The 19,460-nt window shown below is 57.9% G+C and overlaps 1 protein-coding gene across 1 annotated transcript in view; it reads left to right on the top strand.

Moving 5' to 3' along the window:
• Positions 1–19,460, top strand: part of INPP5A (inositol polyphosphate-5-phosphatase A) — a 258,361-nt gene that overhangs the window by 219,363 nt on the left and 19,538 nt on the right. Inside the window, exons 10-11 of the mRNA XM_030805019.1 lie at positions 10,948–11,043; positions 11,202–11,276. Of these exons, the coding sequence (XP_030660879.1) occupies positions 10,948–11,043; positions 11,202–11,276 (171 nt within the window). The remainder of the gene's footprint in view (positions 1–10,947; positions 11,044–11,201; positions 11,277–19,460) is intronic.

Here is a 19,460-nt window from a genome sequence, read left to right as displayed (position 1 = left end):
CTCCTTCACACGTCGCACCCGGCTCCCCTGCTAGCAGTCGGTGGCTCTGAGAAGCATACAGGGGACCCTGGGACAAGGGCTGAGCTCTGTGTTCTGCGTCCCCCTCCCTTTGTCACATCCCTGTCCCCACGTCCAGCCATGCCAGTGGAAGGCTGGGGATGTCTGGAAGAGCCACCGAGAGGCACAACAGGTGCTTCTGCCACCGGGCAGGGCTGGTCCTGCAGAGCCACCCCTGGGCCCAGCAGAGGGTGCCCGGCATGGTGCTAGACACAGCCTGAGAAAGAGACCCGCCGCCTTCTTCCCAGAAAGTCTGTTGAGCTCTCGCTGGCGTGAGAGCAAGTGGGCGCCACTCCCGTTCCATGCGCGCCACGTCCGAGCCTGCCAGGCTGCTGGAGTCCGCGAGCAACCTTGGGAGAGGACATGAAAGAGTCTTTATAGCGTGTTGTTGTTCTGGGTGGCCGTTGACAATGCACACAGAGGGGAGGGAGGCCACTCCGATGCTGACGCCAACATCTCCCCATGACAGCGCCTTTCACTGGCTGCATTTCTGCACCCCGTAAGCTCGGGATGCAGGGCCTTGTGCCCGGCCCTGGGGCTCGCAGTGAGGTCTGTGCTCCAGGGCCTCACGGTGGGCGCTTTTGTCAAGTGATAGGGTCCCCCTTTGGGGGAGTCTAAGGTTCACCAGGAAGACCTTTGAGAAGATGGGAGTTCACCAGAAGGGCTTTCTCTTGGGAAGTCAAAGTAAGGGAGGCCGGCGAAGTGTCTGAGGGCCCGCCCCGCAGCCCTCCCAGCAAACCCCGCCCCACATCCCTCCCAGCAAGCCAGGCTCTCGGCTCCTCAGATTCCATCCGGGATGGTCATTCTCTGTGTCCGGTGCCCACCCTGGTCCTAAAAAGCTAGGAAATTGGCACCATGGCACACTTTGCAGAACACCTTTCCTGGCTCCACTGGGGGCTGAGCATGGGCGCGTGCCCCCTGAGGAAGGATCCTTGGTGCCTGCCTCCCTGGCCTCCCGGCCTTACCATACATTTCCCACGCCAAGTCTGGCCGGGGTCCCTCTGCCAAGCTCAGGCCCAGCCCCTGGAGAAGCCTGCGTGAAGCCTGTGGTGGGGGCGTGCCAACGGAAGGCAGCGGGGAGGTGGTTTACTCATCATTACCCTGCACCTGCTACACCCCCAGCCCATCGAGCCTGGAGGGCACAGTTGTTGCCCTGTGGGCCTGCGTGCTAACAGGTCCTAGTAGCCACCAGTGTACTTGGGGATGGTGGCTGTAGCGCCAGCCCCCTGACCTCAGCCACTCCCGGAGGGGGACACAGCACTCTCTGGCCTCTGCTGTGCCCTCCTCGCCCTGGGGGCCGGGTGAGCTGCCCTCTCGCTTCCAAGAAGCCGCACGTGCGTGTGCCATAGGAAAGGAGTCTAGAGCCTCCGGGAGTTAATTTGAGATGACGTGTGCTATTTCCATCAAAGATCGTCAGGCTTGGGTGTGGTGCTTGCGAGGCCCTCGCCATGCCCCCTCCCAGGACCCAGGGGCCTCAGCAGAGGCGTCTTCTGGGTCTGAGAACCTTGTCTCCGCCCTGTGTGTCCGTTGGCCTGTGTATATTTGATGAGCACTGACGTTCGGGGGTGCCACCTGTGTCCACCCCAATGGGGATGCCAGGGGACTCCAGAGGTGCGGCTTCCTCGGCACTTTCCTTGGCGTCCCCAGGACAAAGCAGGTTTTAAAGGCAGGGCTTGCACGTCGGGGCCGCCTGTGAGGCGATTGGCTGCTTGTCCTCCTTTCCCACTCCACGGCAATGCCTAAGACCTGCACCAGCGTCCATAATGTGAGTTACCAAGGAATAGCTAACCCCACGGGACCAGTGATGCTTCTCCAGTGGATATCCAGAGGACTGGGGCGTTTGTCAGAACTCAGCGTTTGAATTACCTCTGCCTGTTTGCAGTGACCTAATAGTAAACCTGGAACTTCTGCGTGCTGGTTTGTCAGTGGGCTCTGCAGTTTTCTGAACTGTAACGAAATTACCTCCTCGATTCTGAGCGGTGGTCCAGACCCTCAGGCACATTCAGGGCAGGAGCGGTGGGAGCCTCTTAGTGAATTCTTCTTTCACGGTGATTGAAAGCGTTACGTTGATGTAGTGGCACTGCATCCTGGAGCACAGATTTATATTCATGTTCACCATTACTAGGAGAATTATTTGTAGCATAGAAAATGTTTATCCCCTGGAGTCAATTCTGTTTTCTAGAGTCATTCAAAAACTTTAAACTGAAACTGTAATGATTTCCTATTAACTTGTTTTAAGGAAAACCTATGTAAAGTACTTGGGCCTTTTGTTGTGAACCATATTTTAGAAATCCTTTTCTACTTCCTCCTTTCATCCCTGCTGCTAGAGAGTGGCCACGTGGAACTTCCGTGTATAACCCTTCTTTATTTCTAGACATGTTTCTGGTTAAAATTTAACCAAAAACTACAGGATAATAAAGAAGGATGGGACTTGTCGAGTTTCTTCCTGCCATGCCTTTGGTCAGTTTTCCAGTGAGAGCCACTCACAGGGCCCACATCGTTCGCCCCCAGCCTGGGTCAGGCCCCTCTGACATTACAGTGATTTCCTGGAGCGGGGGAGGGGGAAACAGGGAGGGGGAGGGGGAGGAGAGAAACCCCAAGAGTTCACCTACAAAGAAAGGGGAAGGCCAGGGACAGTGGCTCACACCTGTCTTCCCAGCACTGTGAGAGGCTGAGGCAGGAGGATCATTGAGCCCAGGAATTCAAGACCAGCCTGGGCAACATAGGGAGTCCCCGTCTCTACAGAAAATAAAAAAGTAAAATCAGCCAGGCATTGTGGGGCACGCCTGTAGTCCCAGATACTCAGGAGGCTGAAGCAGGAGGATTGCCTGATCCCGGAGGTAGAGGCTGCAGTGAGCCAGCCATGATCGCATCACTGCACTCCATCTGGGCCAACAGAGGAGGACCCTGTCTCAAACACATAAAAATAGAGATACATAAAGAAAGGGACACAGCCTGTCTTGGGTTGACAGCGTGAGATGGGCTGGCCGGATCTCCACAGCCCAACAGCGGGCAGCTCTGTGTCTGTGGGTCACAAGTGGTTGGTCTCAGTCTGGTTCCTGCTGGACAGACGCTGCAGGTTCACACCACAGGAACTTCTTGGCATCTGTGCCAGGAAAGTTAGAGCTTCCTCATCCTCGGAACCCCAGCCTGCATTGCACCCAGAAGTGGATACCCCCAAATGAAGCTGGAGGCTGCTGTCCACTCTGCAGAACCCCTCGTCACACCCAGAAGCGGATACCCCGGAATGAAGCTGGAGGCTGCTGTCCACTCTGCAGAACCCCTCGTCACACCCAGAAGCGGATACCCCGGAATGAAGCTGGACATTGGTATCTGCATCCGCTTGCTTTACTCAATAGCCGACGTAAACTGAGGTGGACGTCGGTATCCGCGTCTGCTTGCTTTACTCAATGCTGATGTAAACCGCAGCTGGCTGCAGCACCCACGAATGGCTTCTTTCCGAGATGTGGCCGTCCTCTGCAGAAAGGATGCATACTTACAGAGAAGGCACTCGCTCCTGCAGGAGAGCAAAGGCCAGGTCAAAGCTGTGTGGGACAGGAGGTGTCCTTACAAGTCTCCTGGAGAGGGCCCTGCTCCCAGATGCCGATCAGGGCCTGCAGCCCTGAGGGGCGGGTGCTCTGTGAACTTACCAGTTAGAGCTCATGAGCCAGACTGCATCAGATAGGGCCGAGGAGGGCTGGCGAAGTGCTCCTCACAGGTGCCTGTTCTGTTCCTGATGGATGAATCCAGGTGAGTCCTGTGTGAACACAGAGCTCAGAGAGTCCCACCCTGAGAACACACTCTGTGTTCCCCTTGATGCAGCCCCGACCTGGGCCAGCACGCGCAGCCCTGCCCTGCAGGAGGCCTTCACACAGTGGCACCAACGCAGCCTTGCCCTGCAGGAGGAAGCCTTCGCATAGTGGCACCAACGCAGCCCTGCCCTGCAGGAGGAAGCCTTCGCATAGTGGCACCAATGCAGCCCTGCCCTGCAGGAGGAAGCCTTCGCATAGTGGCACCAACGCAGCCCTTCCCTGCAGGAGGCCTTCGCACAGTGGCACCAACACAGCCCTGCCCTGCAGGAGGAAGCCTTTGCATAGTGGCACCAACGCAGCCCTGCCCTGCAGGAGGAAGCCTTTGCATAGTGGCACCAACGCCGCCCTGCCCTGCAGGAGGAGGCCTTCGCACAGTGGCACCAACTCTCAGAGGCGACACCACGCCTCGTCCTGAGCAGAGAGGGTGGCGCTCCCAGCTTTGTCCTGAGCAGAGAGGGTGCCCACCGCCTCTGGAAGTCAGCCCCAGGCCTGAGCGAGAAGGCCGCCCCCAGCTTCGCTCGCTGGCTGTTAGTCTCAGATGCTGCCTGCCATCCCCAGCTGGAAGGCGGTTGCATCTAGTCCGGCGCCCAGTCAGGCTGTGTCCAGCCAGAGCTTCCCATGCATGTTCTGCTGTTTTAGCCATCGCTGTTCTTCAGGGAGGTCTTGGAGACCGGCACAGCTTTCTATCAATTACAGCCCCGCAAAGCAAAAAGTGCCTCCCGATGAGTTTGGACCGTGAGGGGCACCCAGCTCCGATGCTTCCTTCCCGGGGTCTGGCATCCCTGGTGAACCTGGGCCTTGGTAGCCAAGAAACCCATCATTGAAATTCATGATGCCGGTTTGGTTCTTTTTGCCGAGATTTATCATTGACAGGCATCCTGTGTCCTTTGGCCCTTTATTTAACCGCTGAAGGCATTGTTTTTAAGACCATTTCTTTTACAAGAGTTTCTTTTCACATGTTCCTACGAACATCTGTTTGTGGCTGAAATTCGACGCAGCCGGCCTGCGCCTGCCCCGCGCCCCTTTGTCCCCAGCCTTTGTTTCTGATTTCATGCTATCAGAGGTCTGCGTGTTTTTCTGCATGAAGTTGTCAGCAGGATAAAAGCTCAGGAGCAGGGTCCCGTTGCGAGGGGTGGGCATGAAAAATTGGTAAAATGTGTCTTCAAGCCCACCCACCAGCACTCCACTCAGCCCCAGCAGGGACCAGGCCCGGGAGTGAGGGCGAGCCCCTCTCGCGGACCCTGGAGGGCCGGACCCTAACCCTGGGGCTGTGGGCTCTGCCCCTCCCTTCGTTCATTCATTTGTCCTGTGGGTATCAATTGGACGTCTGCAAAGTGCCAGAGGCAGTTTGCTTCCGAATCAGCACTTTCTTCAAGACTGGACTCACTCCTCGTCATGTGTGGGGAGGAAACTTCTGAATCGCTAAAGTCAGTGCCTGAGTTCACACCACCCCCACCAGCCCACAGCGGTCACACCCTCCAGCCTCACTGGAGCCCAGACATTACCCTCCCAGGAAACCTGTGATGAGCACTGGGGTGCACACGTGTGCTGAGGACACCCTCCAAGGCCGGCCCCAGGGCTCGGACAGGCGGGCTGGGGCCACGTCTGAGTCTCCTGGTTTTAGTGCATTCACTCTGGCGCAGACAGACCATGGCTGAGCGTGTGGTCCCAAATTCCATCCTTAGAACAGAGGAAGTTTTTGTTATGAGAAAGAACTCTAGCCACAGTGGATTTCCACCTGCAGGTCTGTGTCTTGTGACACTCAAGGGCGAGGCTGGACAGGCCCCCACAGAGGTGGAGGAGAGGCCGGCTCTGGCCAAGCTGCCAGACACCACCAGGGGAGCAGGTGCACCCGCAGAGCTTCTGTGCCTGCTGAGGGGCTAGGTGGGGAAACAGGTGCACCCACAGAGCTTCTGTGCCTGCTGCGGGTCTGGGCAGGGGAACAGGTGCACCCGCAGAGCTTCTGTGCCTGCTGAGGGGCTGGGGGTCATGGCCTCAGGAGAGGGCTCATTTTGTTGCTTTTTGCTTTAAGGTGGTTTTTCTTTTGGTTGGATGAGAAAAGTTAGTTGAGCCCCCCAAGGATTTACTCAGCAGCCGAGTATGTAGGAACTGGCCTGGTCCTGGGGCCAACATGTGAGCCATCCCCCACCACCCACAGGCCTCCCAGGAGGCCCTGCTCCCGCAGCAGAGCGGCCGCTGTCACCGAGGCAGTGGCCAGATCAGGAATTCCAGGACCCCCAGGAGAGTGGGACACTGTGGCTCCGCTGGCCCCTGTGTCTATGGAATTGGTGTCAGCAGACATATGGTGGGATATGCCCGTAGGTGTCAGGCAGATGGGGGAGTTTCAATACCGTCTCCTGAAAAAAGCCTTATTTCCTTGATGATGGTTTAATTCCTTAAGAATGCACTAGAATCTGCCCCTTAGTAGCTGCCTGTGGTGTTTCTAGATTCGGGGTCAACGTTGGCTTTGTGGTTCGTTTTTGTTTTATTTAACTGTGAACACCCTTTTGCTCCCCGCATTGAGGCAAGAGAGAGGACACGGCTCTCAAGGAGATGAAGAAGTTGTTGGGATTCCCAGGCTTCATGAGGCCGGGCCCTCCCTGAGCCTGAGGTGACCTGCAGGGCCGGCTGGTTTCCATCCACTGAGGAAGGTCAGGATTCAACCTCAGCCTCACTTTGTGCAGCCGCCATGGTAGACATGCCGCCACAGACCACGGCACCGTTGTCCCTCCCGAAAGTGCCATCCTGGGCCCGGCGGTGCAGCCCATGGCAGCTTGCGAGGCCCGGGCTGCCCGCCTCTCCCGTGGCACAGGCTTGCAGACAAGGTGTGCCCGAGCCAGCGGCTGGCTCAGGAGGCCACAGAGGTGCATTTGCCTCTGCTCCAGGGGAGCTTGGGCGGTTCTGGGAGGGCCTGGGGCACAGGGCGACGCGGTGGGAGGGCGCCATGGCCTGTCGGCCTTTGATCTTGGGGCAGGCGGTTCTGTCCGCTCGCCACAGAGGACCGGGTCCCCCATCCCCTTGTGAGCTCCTGGAGGCCACGGTGCTCCTGGGGACGCCTCCCCTTTGGGAAGGTGAGGGCTGGGGCTGTCCCTGTTGCCAGGCTCTGGCCCTAGGAAGGAGGTTTGTGGTCCCAGTGACTAACGGATTCCCTTGTCTGCCTGGGAGTGTGTTGACCACCAGGGAGTAACCAGGGAACCGGACTCTCTGTGTGGCAGGAGGGGCATCTCCCAGCCTTCGCTCCTGACTGCTTTTCCAGTGCCTGAGCCACACCCTTGGGATCCCAGCTTTCTCTTCCCGAGTCCGGGCAGCATCTGTGCTGGGCCCTGCTGGGCCCTTCTTCCTCATGTGAGGCATGTCACGGCCGGCGCTGGCCCCGGCCCGGGCCTCGGGTGTGGTGGGCCCCCGGGGTGGCAGCCCCGGGGGGTGGTGGGCTGCGGGCGTGGTGGGCCCAGGCGTGGTGGGCTTTGGGTGTAGTGGCCTCAGCTGTGGTGGCCCCCGAGGAGGAGTGTGTCCTGGAGAACAGGCAGGTGCATGAGAGCTCCCAGCTCAGCCACAAGAGCAACAGGTGCTGCCCACCCAGCCTCGCCTGGGGCTTGCTCCTGCCTACCCTGAGACCCCTCGGCAGGACCTAGAAGCCACGCCTGGGGTAGGGCCTCAGCATTGCCTGCACGCTGCCCATGTGCCCGGATGGCTTCTCCTGAGCCCTGAGTGGGCCCCCGAGGCTGTGTGTCCACTTGGCCCGGCAGGGCGCTCTGGACACCTGGTGATTCCAGGTAGAGAGTGGAGCCCAGGTGCCTGCTGGATGTGCGTGTGGTGCCTGGAGGGGCTACAGCCAGCAAGGATTCATTTCAGAGAGTACAGAACAACTTTTTGTTTTTATAAACCAGCTCTTGAAGGTTGCATTTAAAAACTTGGGCTGACAGGGTCTGAGAGGATGTGTTTGCCTTTAGTAGAGTTTTGGATTTTGTGGCAGAGTGTCCGTGGCAGTTGAGGGGGTGATGGGACAGATTCAGCTCCCTACATGAGACCAACTGCACAGGTGCACATCGAGGCGAGTCTGCCTGCCATGCAGCTCCGTGCACATCAGAATGACCGCGTGATTTCCTTGCACAGAAAACAGCCCTTCTCCTGGGCTGACACCTGTGCCCTGGGCCTGTGGACGCCCTGTCCAGGCAGCATGCCTCCTCGGTTATCCAAACAGTAAGAAGAAATGCAGGAACTTCGTGATCCACATGCAGGCGGATGACGCTGGCACACAGCGTTCCCGTTAAATTCTAAGTGTGGATAAGACGGCACGCCGGACCACTCTCTCCAGAGCCTCTTTGCGTGGCTACTAATAACAAAATACATCTTAGATGGCTTTTTAAACATGGCATTTAGGGTATTTGTTTCTCCTTTCAAAAGAGAAGAATTCCTTCCAAAAGTAGGCGAGCCGGAAAGGCCCAGCCTGGCCGCTTTCCGCATGAGTGGCCACGACTTTGCTGGATTGAAAGGCGAAGGGAACAGGCCAGCTTTGGCCCGTTCAGCCCGGCCTGATCACTGCTTTACAGCCTGTGAATGAGGTGGCTCCGGGGAGGGGTGGGGGGTGGCCGGCCCCTTCCTGGGCCCTGGGGTCCATCAGATGTTTGTCCTTTGGGAGCCCGCCTGAAGTGCTGAGATAAAGCAGTTTTTAAACAGTTTCCCGCAGATGCCTTTTGGGAGACAGAGCCATGAATTTCCTGAGCGGCGTCCTGGGGTGGCTACAATGGCCGTCTGCCTGCCAAGCCTTCTCCCATTCAGGGAAAGCAGCTTAAGCCACTTAAGCCCATTAGCATCTGGATGGGGCCGGACCTCCTTGGGACACAGGGGTGGGCAGGGTGGCCCCGCTGTGTGGCTGTTTGGGTGCTTGTTCTAATCCTCACGCTGTTTGAAGGCTCCAGACTGATTTGTGACACATGAGTCCAAAAGCCACTTGGGGGGCTTGACCCCATCAGTCCGTCTGTGCTCGGAATGTCAACGGCCTGCCCTGGAGTGTGCTTTGGGGATAGCGGGTGGCCGCCTCCTGGCCCAGGCTGAGATGCTACCAGGAGGTGGACGCTGCATCTTGGCAGGAGGCGGGTCGGGCTGCCGAGGGGCTCCAGAGTTCCTCTGAGTTGCTGCTGAGCGCATGCCCGGAACCTGCACAGGAAGGCCGGGCACCTGCCCAGGGGTGTCCTCCTGAGCCCTGTCTCCGAGCCCCTGCCAGCGCCCGGGGCACTGCGGTGCTCCTCAGCAGCACCAGCTCCCAAGGGCCCTTCCAGGGAGAAATTTTTAAAGCCAAAGTTACTTTTGGTGCAGTCGTCATTTTATAAAACAAAAATCATATATTATTAAAAGAACAGAGGTATAGGCCAGGTGCAGCTGCTCACACATGTAATCCTAGCACTTTGGGAGGCTGAAATGGGACAATCGCTTGAACCCAGGGGTTCCCTGGGCAACGTAGTGGACCCTGTCTCTACAAAAATTTAGAAAATTAGCTGGGCATGGTGGTGCATACCTACAGTCCCAGCTACTCGAGGGGCTGAGGTGGGAGAATCACTTGAGCCCAGGAGGTCAAGGTTAAAACGAGCCTTGATCACGCCACTGCGCTCTGGCCTGGATGGCAGATCAAGACCCTGTCTGCAAAAAAAGTTTTTTTTATTAAAAACAAGCTTGATTGAGGTATAATTTACACACAAACTATAATCCAATTCTAGACTATCCCTCCAGCCCCCGCCCCAGTCATTTCCCTCCCAGCCCCCGCAGTCTCCTTGCTGCCTCTGTCTCTCCGACTTCGCCATGTCTGGGTATTTTGCGTAAATGGAATCTACGGTCTGTGGCCTTTTGTGTAAGGCAGCAGCTGCGCCCTCCTCCACCCACACCAGCGATGCAGAAGCGCCGGTGCCTCTGCCTGCAGTGAGCACGGGCCCTCGCTGTCCACACGGAGCTTTGATTTCTCCCAGATGTGGGTCTCACACTTCCCTTGTTCGGTGAGGTCCTAGGCATTCTTGTTTTCATGACTTCTGCCAAGCTCGGAGGGCTCAGTGCCCACAAGGCCCCTGTGTCGGGGCCAGGGGCACCCCGTGGCCATTCCACCCAGGGAGGGGTCTCCAGCTCTCTTACCTTTAGGGACTGATCCTCAGTGACCATTCCCTGCATTGTACTGAGGTTAAGACGAGAAGAATTTTCAAAACAGGCCTCAATGTAGTCCTTCGCAGTGATCTGTGCCGGCTGTCGGCCAGCCAGGACGGTGCCTCCTGGAGCAGCTCAGCCATGCAGTATGGGAGAGAGGTCAGCACTCACTCAGCCTCCCTCTCCTCTGCTGCCCAGATGACTGCCCCTTCCCGTAGCTGGTCAGGCCAGTGAGCATCCACGGGCACCAGAGGCTGCAACCCTCACCCTGCAGCACTCCTGCCCCAGCCCCTGTCCTTGGTCCTCCTGGTCGGTGTGATCTCTGGGACCCTGGTGGGAGCCCGAGCCGCTCTTTGGTCCTGTCCACCTGCCTCTGGGCCCCTGCCCACCCCAGCCTGCGCCCCGGGGACTGGTTTGAGCCCATTAACACCACAAAGCAGGCATGTGACCTCAGCCGTCCCTCCCACGTCGGCTTCACCAGATGAGCCTGTTGAGACTGTTCCCGGTCAAGCCGCCTGCAGCCCTTGCCCGTTGTCACAGTCGAACAGCTCTCGAGGGGGTTCAGGGATGGGCGAGAGCGAGCGGGAGGAGGCCGGCCATGTGCCCCCGCAGGCACCCTCTGTGCTGTTCTCAGCACTGCTGTGCCTTCAGAGCCTGCTAGTCTTCCTCTGGCTTTTGCCCCAAAGCAGCTCTGTGGGCAGCAGCAGTTCCGGGGTGGCCTGACGGTTGCAGCCACGCTTTGTTAGGGAGCAGCCGGCCTCAGGCCCTTCGCACATGTGAGCGTCGGCTATTGTGGGAGTGGCCCCTGACCCCAGGTGTGGAAATCTGGGTGTGACACAGCTGCTGTCTGGAACCAGCCATCCCATCCCACTAACTCGGGGTGTCGGGTGACGCTGCCATGGGCAGGTGGGCCCCCCTGGAACTTATCTCCATTGCTGTCTTTCTGCAGACGCTCTGCACAAAAGCCACCATGCAGACGGTCCGGGCCGCCGACACCAATGAAGTGGTGAAGCTCATATTTCGTGAGTCGGACAACGACCGGAAGGTGAGCGGGGCCTGTGACTGGGCGGGTGACACATAGGGCCTGCGCGGGACTCTGCAGCTTCCTTCAGAGCCACCCTGCCTGCCTGGGGCGGTGGGGGCCGGGGGACACGCACGAGGCTGGGGGAGCTCAGGTGCTCATGGGCCACTCTGACTTCACAGGTTATGCTCCAGTTAGAAAAGAAACTCTTCGACTACTTCAACCAGGAGGTTTTCCGAGACAACAATGGCACCGCGGTGAGTTTGTGGTCTGATGTGGCGGCTCCCCCGTCCTGGGACACCCATGCCCCCAGGCCTTCCCATTACCTCTGCTTACCTGGGACCACCCTGCCTTGTCCCTGCCACCTCCAGGGCTCAGTTCTGAGCCGGTACAAGGCAGACTGCTGGGGACCCATATTGGGTGCGTCCTGCACCCCGGGCCAGGTTGGGTGGAGGCTCCGTGTCACTGTCCTGTCCACGGGCAGCATGACGCTCAACCCATCAGCTTCAGAGACCCCCACGTGTGCGAGGGGAGATGCTGGTGCTGTGGGGTGGGGAGGAAACCCCCTTGTCTCAGAGTGAACCGGCGGGGCCTCCGGCCTCGCTCTGAAGTGGGAGACTGAAGGGAGCAGGTTCCTCACACTCCCGTCACTCAGCTTGCTGTGTGTGGGTCTGTGTGTGAGCACGCGTGTGTGCGCTAGTGCGTGCGTGTGCACATGTGCACGTGAGTGCGTATCTGCCTCTTTGGGGTGGGTGTGCCGCTGTGTGTCCATGAGCATGTGTGTAAACAAGTGCGTGTCGGTGGGAACGTGGGGCTCAGGTCAGTCCACGGAGAGGTGGCCCCGGCTGCTGGACCTGCTGTCGGTTTTGAAATCGTGAGTCTTCTGTTAGAGGGATCAGTGTAGGCGAGTGCTGAGGGGCGGCCTACACACTCTCTTTACAATTTTTATTTTTTATTGTGGTCTACTTTTGTCCCATTTTTAATGTATTTACAAATGTTTATCAGCGCAAAGAACCAGGAACCACGCAGCAGCTGGCTGGGGCCCATGTGCGGCCTCGGCTGATTTCTGTAAACACGCCCACTGTGGTGATTCCAAGCCACACGTGATGCCACGTGCAACAAGCCAGTGTCCAAGATCTGGAAATCTCGGCATTGGTTCCTAGGGCTGTCCCAAGCCAGCTGAGGTTCCCCCGGCGCTGCGTCAGGGCAGGCGGCCCCTGTCCTCAGGAAGCTGTCTGGGGAGTGGCCGTGGGAGAGGTGAGGGAGCACAGGCGGGTGGACCCAGGCCCGTGCAGCTGCGTTCACATCCTAGCATCCTGGGCCAGCCAGGTGTCCGTGCCTCAGTTTCCCCTCATGGGGTTTGGGGGCTTATGGGTCAGTGCATGCAAAGTGCTTAGGGAGAGCTGGGCCCTCTCAGTGCCAGACAGAGGGGCACACCCAGCCCAGCGGACACTGCCAGCCCCAAGTCCCAGGCCCAGAACCTCCACTCCAGGACGACATTCGCTGCCTCCCCAACAGCCCCCAGATCTCATGCTCCTGTCCTCTCGGGAAGTCACTTCTGCCTCCTGCCCCTCATCAACCCAGAGCCCGAGGCTCCCGTGACGCCCACACCTCCGTGGTGCCTGGGCCTCCTGTGCGCCTCCCTCTCACCTGCTGCAGGAGCCCATGGCCCCTTCCCCCACTGGGGCCTTTGGGAACGCCCCGTGGGTTCCTGCTGACCCGGGTGCCCTCGCACTTGCCTGAGGTGCCGGCACACCGAGTCAGTCGTGCCCAGAAATTGGGAGTTGTCCCCATCGACGGAGGGTCAAGGTGGTGGGACGGGGAGCCTGGGGAGATAATCCCATCTCCACCGTGCGGTTAAACACACAGCACCGCAGCCACGGAGAACAGACTCTCCGTCCGCAGGATGGATGTGCCTGCGCCGGTCGCAGCCCCAAGTCCATCGTATCCTTCATCAACCGCCGGTCTTGTACCCGTCTGACAGAAATTTAATTCAAGCTGGCTCCTGAAAATAATTATTGTATTTTAAGAGTAGTAATCATTGGCCGGGACATGATTGAATGTGTCCATGCCTATTGACTTTTCCTATGATTTATAGCTTTGTTTAGTCGATATTCCCATCGAGATTGTATAATTAATTATAAGTGTGGCTGTCAGGGCTGCAGGATGGAGTGCCCTGGTGAGGATTTGGAGAGATTAAATTTTCCGTGGCTGTCCCAGGGCCTGGCTTGGGAGTTTCCGCAGCGCCGGCCTCTTGGAGGGAGGTGTTTTCTGTGTGTTTAGCAACCGCTGTAGCCTCAGGTGCATTGATTTTCTGTGCCTCGCTCCTTTATCAGCGCCAGTGTCTCTGCAGGAGCGGCGTGAGCCGCGGCCGGGACAGCTCCTGACAGATGCGCAGCTCAGCCTCTGCTTTGTCATTGTCCACACGGCCCTGCCTGCCTTCACTTTGTAATGAAGAAGAATGTGGGAGACCATGCGAAATTGGTGATCATGTTTGTGAAAAATCTCAGAGAGATACAAATTATCAATTCAACAGCAGCGCGTGCAGTTTCTAATCAGGAACCTCTTCCGTCTGGTATTTTGTTCCAGCCGCAGCAGGGGCCCTCACCCACGTCATTCCGGGGGCAACAGCCCCCATGCCGGCCATGCAGGGCGAGGCTCCTTCCAACTTCTCAGAGCCAGTGGCTGAGCAGGGACACGCCGGGACCTTCCCGCCACACGGGATCCCCCAGCCACACGGCCGCCATGGTCCCTGAGCAGCTTTGCGTTTGTATCACGGTCGTGCGTACCTCTGCCTCCCCTGTAGGTGGGAAGGCCCGTGGGGTAAAGACCGCATGTTCGGAGTATCTGGCACAGTGCCGATGCAGGAGCAGCACGGTGAGCCCGTGTCCGATGAGGATGGAGGCAGGCCTAGGCCAGGACGCCTCTGTCAGGAGGACAGCCTCACGAGTGAGCGACGGGGATTCCCAGCCGGGTTGCCCTGGGGTTTTCTCTCAGGCACCAGGCTAAGGGCTGGTCAGTGTGTGGGGGTGAGCACGTATGGGCCTGGGGGCATCACAGTGGACAGAGGACAGCCTGGGGCCCTCACCCCTCCACCCGCTGGCTCCAGTACCGTTTAAGCAGCTTGAAGGTTCAAGTTCATTTCAAACCACACACGAATTTCCTTTTATTTTTGCTTTGCACTGCCAAAACTGGGGGCCTGCTAACTCAGAAGACAGGGTGGGAAAGTGGCATTGGTCCATTGTGCAGTCCTGAAACATCACCACCCAGGCAGGACGCTGGCCAAGGAATCCCATTCAGTCCCCATGGGAAGGAGGGGGCCCCTGGCCACCAAAAACTTGGGGCAGCCCCAGCCTGCTCCTTCTTCTTGGAGTTTTCCAGCTTCCCCACAACTTGCCTTGGAGTTGTGCTTATTGGAGTGTGTGTGAGCGTGTGTGCGCAGACATGTGTGTGAACAGACATATGCATGTGAGCCTGCATGAGTATGCATGAGTGTTTGTGCATATGCATGTGAATGGGCAAGTGCATGTATGTGCAGGCATGCGTGCGGACGTGTGTGAGCAGGCATATGCATGTGAGCCTGTATGAGTATGCATGTGTGTGATCGTATGCGTGTGATTGTCTGTGCATATGCATGTGAGCAAACGTGAGCTGGCGTGTGAGCAGGTGTGTCAGCATGTGTGTGAGAGCAAGCGTATGCATATGTGTGTGAGCATGTGAGCAGGCATATGCACGAGTGGGTGTGCATGTGTGTGTGTGAGCAGGCGTGTGCATCCATAAGCGTGTGTGGGCAGGCATGTGCATGTGAGCCTGTGTGTGTGTGAGAGCGTGTGTGCATATGCATTTGAGTGGGTGTGTGAGCAAGTGTGTGAGAGCAGGCATATGCATATGAGCAGGTGTGTGCGTGTATGTGTGTGAGCAGGTGTGTGCATGTGAGTGGGTGTGTGTGGGGGGGTTGCTTTTTAGTTAGAAAGTTTAGGCAGACCCTAGCGGCAGCAGCTGAGGCCTGAGGGAGAGGCCGTGGCCACCCAGGAGCAGGTGCTGACCCCAGAGGAGGCTCCAGGGGCCTGACACAGCTCTGCAGGTCTCTCTTGGAGACTGAGGAAGACTGGGGAAGACTGGGGAGTGTTCAGTGGTGACAGTGAAGCCATCCCCTGCAGTCCAGCCATACACGTATCCAGACACAAACGTTCGGCACGTACCTGGCATACACAGCCCTCAGAGATAGGTCCAGGCACACCTGTGCACACGCCAGTGTGGAGTCGCCTCTGCCTGGGCCCCAAGGAGGCATCTGCTCGTAGGGACCCCGTCATTGGGTGGTCAGATTTGCAGCTCAGAAGTAAAGATGGCAACACACTCAGAATCCGCCTGGCCTGGAATTCCTCGGCCTGGTCAGGAATTGAAGAACAAAGCGTGTGTGGTGTGTGTGTGGGGGGGGCAATGTGTGTGTACACATGTGTGTGCATGTACATGTGTGCACTCGTGTGGTGTATGTATGTGTGTACATGTGTGCACTCATGTGTGGTATATGTATGTGTGTACACGTGTGCACTCGTGTGTGTGGTGTGTACGTATGTGTGTGTGCACTAGTGTATGTGGTGTGTGTATGTGCATGTGTGCACTCGTGTGGTGTATATGCATGTGTGTGTACACGTGTGCACTTGTGTGTGTGGTGTATGCATGTGCATGTGTGTGTGTACCTGTATGCACTTGTGTGTGTGTGTGTGTGTGTGTGTGTGTATACAGTCATGTCACATAATGTCATTTCAGTCAACAGACCACATATGTGACTAAGGTTCGATAATCTGATGATGGGGCTGAAAGCTTCCTCTCGCTGTGTGATGTAACCGTTGTGACATCACCGTGTGGTGGCACTGGTGTGAAGGAGCCACTGCGCTGCCAGCCATGGGAGAGTCTGGCACACGCAGGGATGCCCAGCGCGTCGTACTTTAGAGCGACAAAAAACAACTGTGTTGCTGGTGTCTGCGTTTCCTCCCCCACACTTCTTACCATGACTGTAATGCACTCCTTCTACTGAATTAAAAAAAGGTACCTGTAAACAGTCTCAGGCAGGTCCTTCAGGCAGGTCCACCGAGAAGAAGGCGATGTTATCACAGGAGGTGAGGCTCCATGCGGGTGATTGCCCCTGAGGGTCTTTCCGTGGACGCAGAGGCGGCCGAGAGGAACGTCGATGATCCTGTGTGGGCCTAGGCATGCCTGTGTCGTCTTCATTTTTATCAAAAAATGTTTTCAGATTTTGAAATATTAAACATAAAGATTAGGCAAAAAGTTTATAGAATATATAAACAGAATATTTTATACAGCTATACAATGTGTTTTAAGCTAAATATTATTTGACAAAAGTGAAAAAGTTGAAAAATGTTAAAGTTTGTAAAGTAAAAAAGTTACAATAAGTTAAGATTAACTTATTACGAGAAAATACATTTCAGTACATTCTGTTACTCTCAGCGTCTCAGCGCTCGGTATTTATAAAGTCTGACGTTCTGTTACTCTCAGCGCTGGGCATTTCTAAAGTCTGCAGTGCACAGTTGATCCCAGGCCTTCCTGCTCACCCCTGCCCGCTCACCAGCTCACCCTGAGCCCTTTCCAGCCTGCCAGCTCCCTGGCAGGGGCTCCACGCAGGTGCACCCTTGTTCTTCTTTAGACCATGTTTTTACTGTTCCCTGTCTATGTTTAGATACGTTCAGATGCGCAGGTACTTACACTGTGTTACTGCCGCCTGCAGTGTTCAGTACAGTGACCTGCTGTGCAGGTCTGCAGCTTTGGAGCCCCAGGCCCCACCATACAGCCCAGGCATGGAGCGTACACGTGCTGTGATGTCCCACAACAAAATTACCTAAGGATGCGTTTCTCAGACCGTATCCCCGTCGTCACGTGACACATGACTGTGTGTGTGCAGAACCCTTGCCAAACAACCTGGATGGATGACTTGGTGGCTGTTGAGGGCTGGGCCACAGCAGAGCAAAGAGGCTGGAAAGCCAAGCCCCATAGCCCAGTGCGATGTCATGGGTCCCCGGCTGACCCCACAGCCCAGCGCCATGGTGTGGGTCCCTGGCTGACCCCACAGGCCAGTGTGATGTCGTGGGTCCCCGGCTGACCCCACTGCACAGTGCGATGATGTGGGTCCCCGGCTGACCCCACAGGCCAGTGCGATGTCGTGGGTCCCCGGCTGACCCCACTGCACAGTGATGTGGCGTGGGTCCCCAGCTGATCCCACGGGCCAGTGCAATGATGTGGGTCTCCGGCTGACCCCACGGGCCAGTGCGATGATGTGGGTCCCTGGCTGACCCCACTGCACAGTGCGATGGTGTGGGTCCCCGGCTGACCCCACTGCACAGTGCGATGATGTGGGTCCCTGGCTGATCCCACGGGCCAGTGCGATGATGTGGGTCCCCGGCTGACCCCACGGGCCAGTGTGATGATGTGGGTCCCTGGCTGATCCCACGGGCCAGTGCGATGATGTGGGTCCCTGGCTGACCGCACAGCACAGCACCAGGGTGTGGGTCCCCAGCTGACCCTAGCTCGGCTGTTTTCCTATTGTCCTGGACTGTCTTATCTGTGGGCAGGGGCTGAGGAAGGACCCCCAGAGCTGGTGAAAAGCCTTAGACTGTCCTTTGTCTCCTCCCATGAGGAGCGCGAGGCCGGGAGCTGCTATCCGTGGATGTGGGCCACGTGGGGTCTCCCATGGTTGTGGGACTCTCCCATGGTGTCCAGTGGCCCTGTCTCTTGAGGGTCGGGTTTCGTCACTTGGAGTCAGACCCCGTTCCTCCTGAGCAGGATTGGAAACTGGGTTTTTCATTTTTCTGCCATCACGTTTCCCTGTCAGTGCAAATCATTGGTTCAGCCAACAGTGATACTGAACCTTGTTTATGGTTAGGGTGAGGAGTTGCAGAGACTTTTCTCCCCGAAGGTGGAGCTCTGATTTCCAGAGAACTGTGCATGGTATTCTTCTGACTGAGGCCCTGAGTGTGCAGCAGGTCAGTGTGGCCCCGGCCGCAGTGAGGACGTGCCCGTCCACACACTCGGAGCCCCCCAGGGACCAGCAGTGTCCTGGGCGAGGGTCTCTCCAGCCGTGAGTGTACAGAGGAGCGTCGGGGGTCTTATACCCTGAGGCGCCTCATGGCCTGTGCCCAGACAAGAAGCTGCAGCCACACTCCGTGACTTCCGCCTCAGGAACTTTCGAAGGGTGCACAGGCCTGGAGTGCTTCAGAAACACCTGAGCCTGGGATTTCCGGCTTCCAGAACCTGCACCGACAGGTGTTAGGGGCTGCCTGGGGCTTCGTTCGCTGCTGTGCTGCGGTAGCCAGAGGGGCCCAGCATCAGAAGTTCCAGTAGGTGGGGCTCCATGTCGGGGTGTGTCCCTGGGCACCCCCATTCCTGCTAACATCGATGCTCTTGGGAAGGGAGGTGGGTGGGGGCTCACAGGGGTGTCTGGCTACAGTGAATAGTCTTGTGTCCTGTGGCCCGGCACCCTCCTCACCCTGCAGGAGCCCCAGCCGTAAGCACCAGTGACCCCCTTGCCCTGCAGGAGCCCCAGCCCCATGCCCACGCCAGCCCACGGAGGTAGCCCTGGCATCCTCAGAGCCCCCCGGCCCCGTTCAGAGCCCCCAGGGCCTGTTCTCCCTATTCTTGTTCACGTGCCCCTTGATGCGCAGTCCCTTGCTCACTGTGCCTGGTGCATTCACCAGGCTGGGGATACTCAGGGCCGTGGCCTCACGACTTCAGTGCTCAGCCACGCAGCACCGTGCTCACAGACCCCACGCCGTGGACCCTGGCGGCCAGAGGCAGCGATGACCCACCCGGAGCGATAGCCACACTGCGCAGGAAGCCGAGGGCTCTGCTCTCTGAAGCAAAAGGAATTCATGTCGGCCAAGAGCTCCAGCTGCTCGCTCCCTCTGCGCACACGCCCAGCCTCTGCAGCACCCGCTGCTTCTAGGAGGTGGAGCAGCCCCAGCAGCCTCAGGCCCTCAGAGGCCCATGTGGGAAGGCACAGCCAGAGGCCCGGCTGCAGCCCAGGCAGGCGCCGGGCCAGCACCGAGGATCGGGGTGCTGAGGGCTTGAGGGGTGCTAGTGGTTGCTGGAGCCAGAGCCAGGGTCGGATGCTTTGCCACACGCCTGCGAGGGACGGTGGTCCTTCTGGGCTCCAGAATTCCCTGAGTGCTCCGTGAGAGCTGTGTGCCCGCCGTGAGCAGAGCCCTCACTGCAAGAGGCCATCTGTGCCCCTGCACTTTGGTGTCGTCCAGGACTGTGCCCCCCACAGCTGTGAAAGCTCTGGGGTCACTGCAGAAGGCTGGAGGAATGCCGATCCGGGATGACTTCATCAAGGATGTGGCATCGGAGGGCCCCGCACAGCAGAGCCGTCGTTCTGGCTCACCTGAGTGGGAGCTTTGCCGAGGACTCTCCTTTCCTCTGTGCCCATC

This window comes from Nomascus leucogenys, chromosome 3 (assembly GCF_006542625.1).
Source record: "Nomascus leucogenys isolate Asia chromosome 3, Asia_NLE_v1, whole genome shotgun sequence".
NCBI lineage: Eukaryota > Metazoa > Chordata > Mammalia > Primates > Hylobatidae > Nomascus > Nomascus leucogenys.
This window is presented reverse-complemented; position numbering and strand designations above follow the sequence as displayed.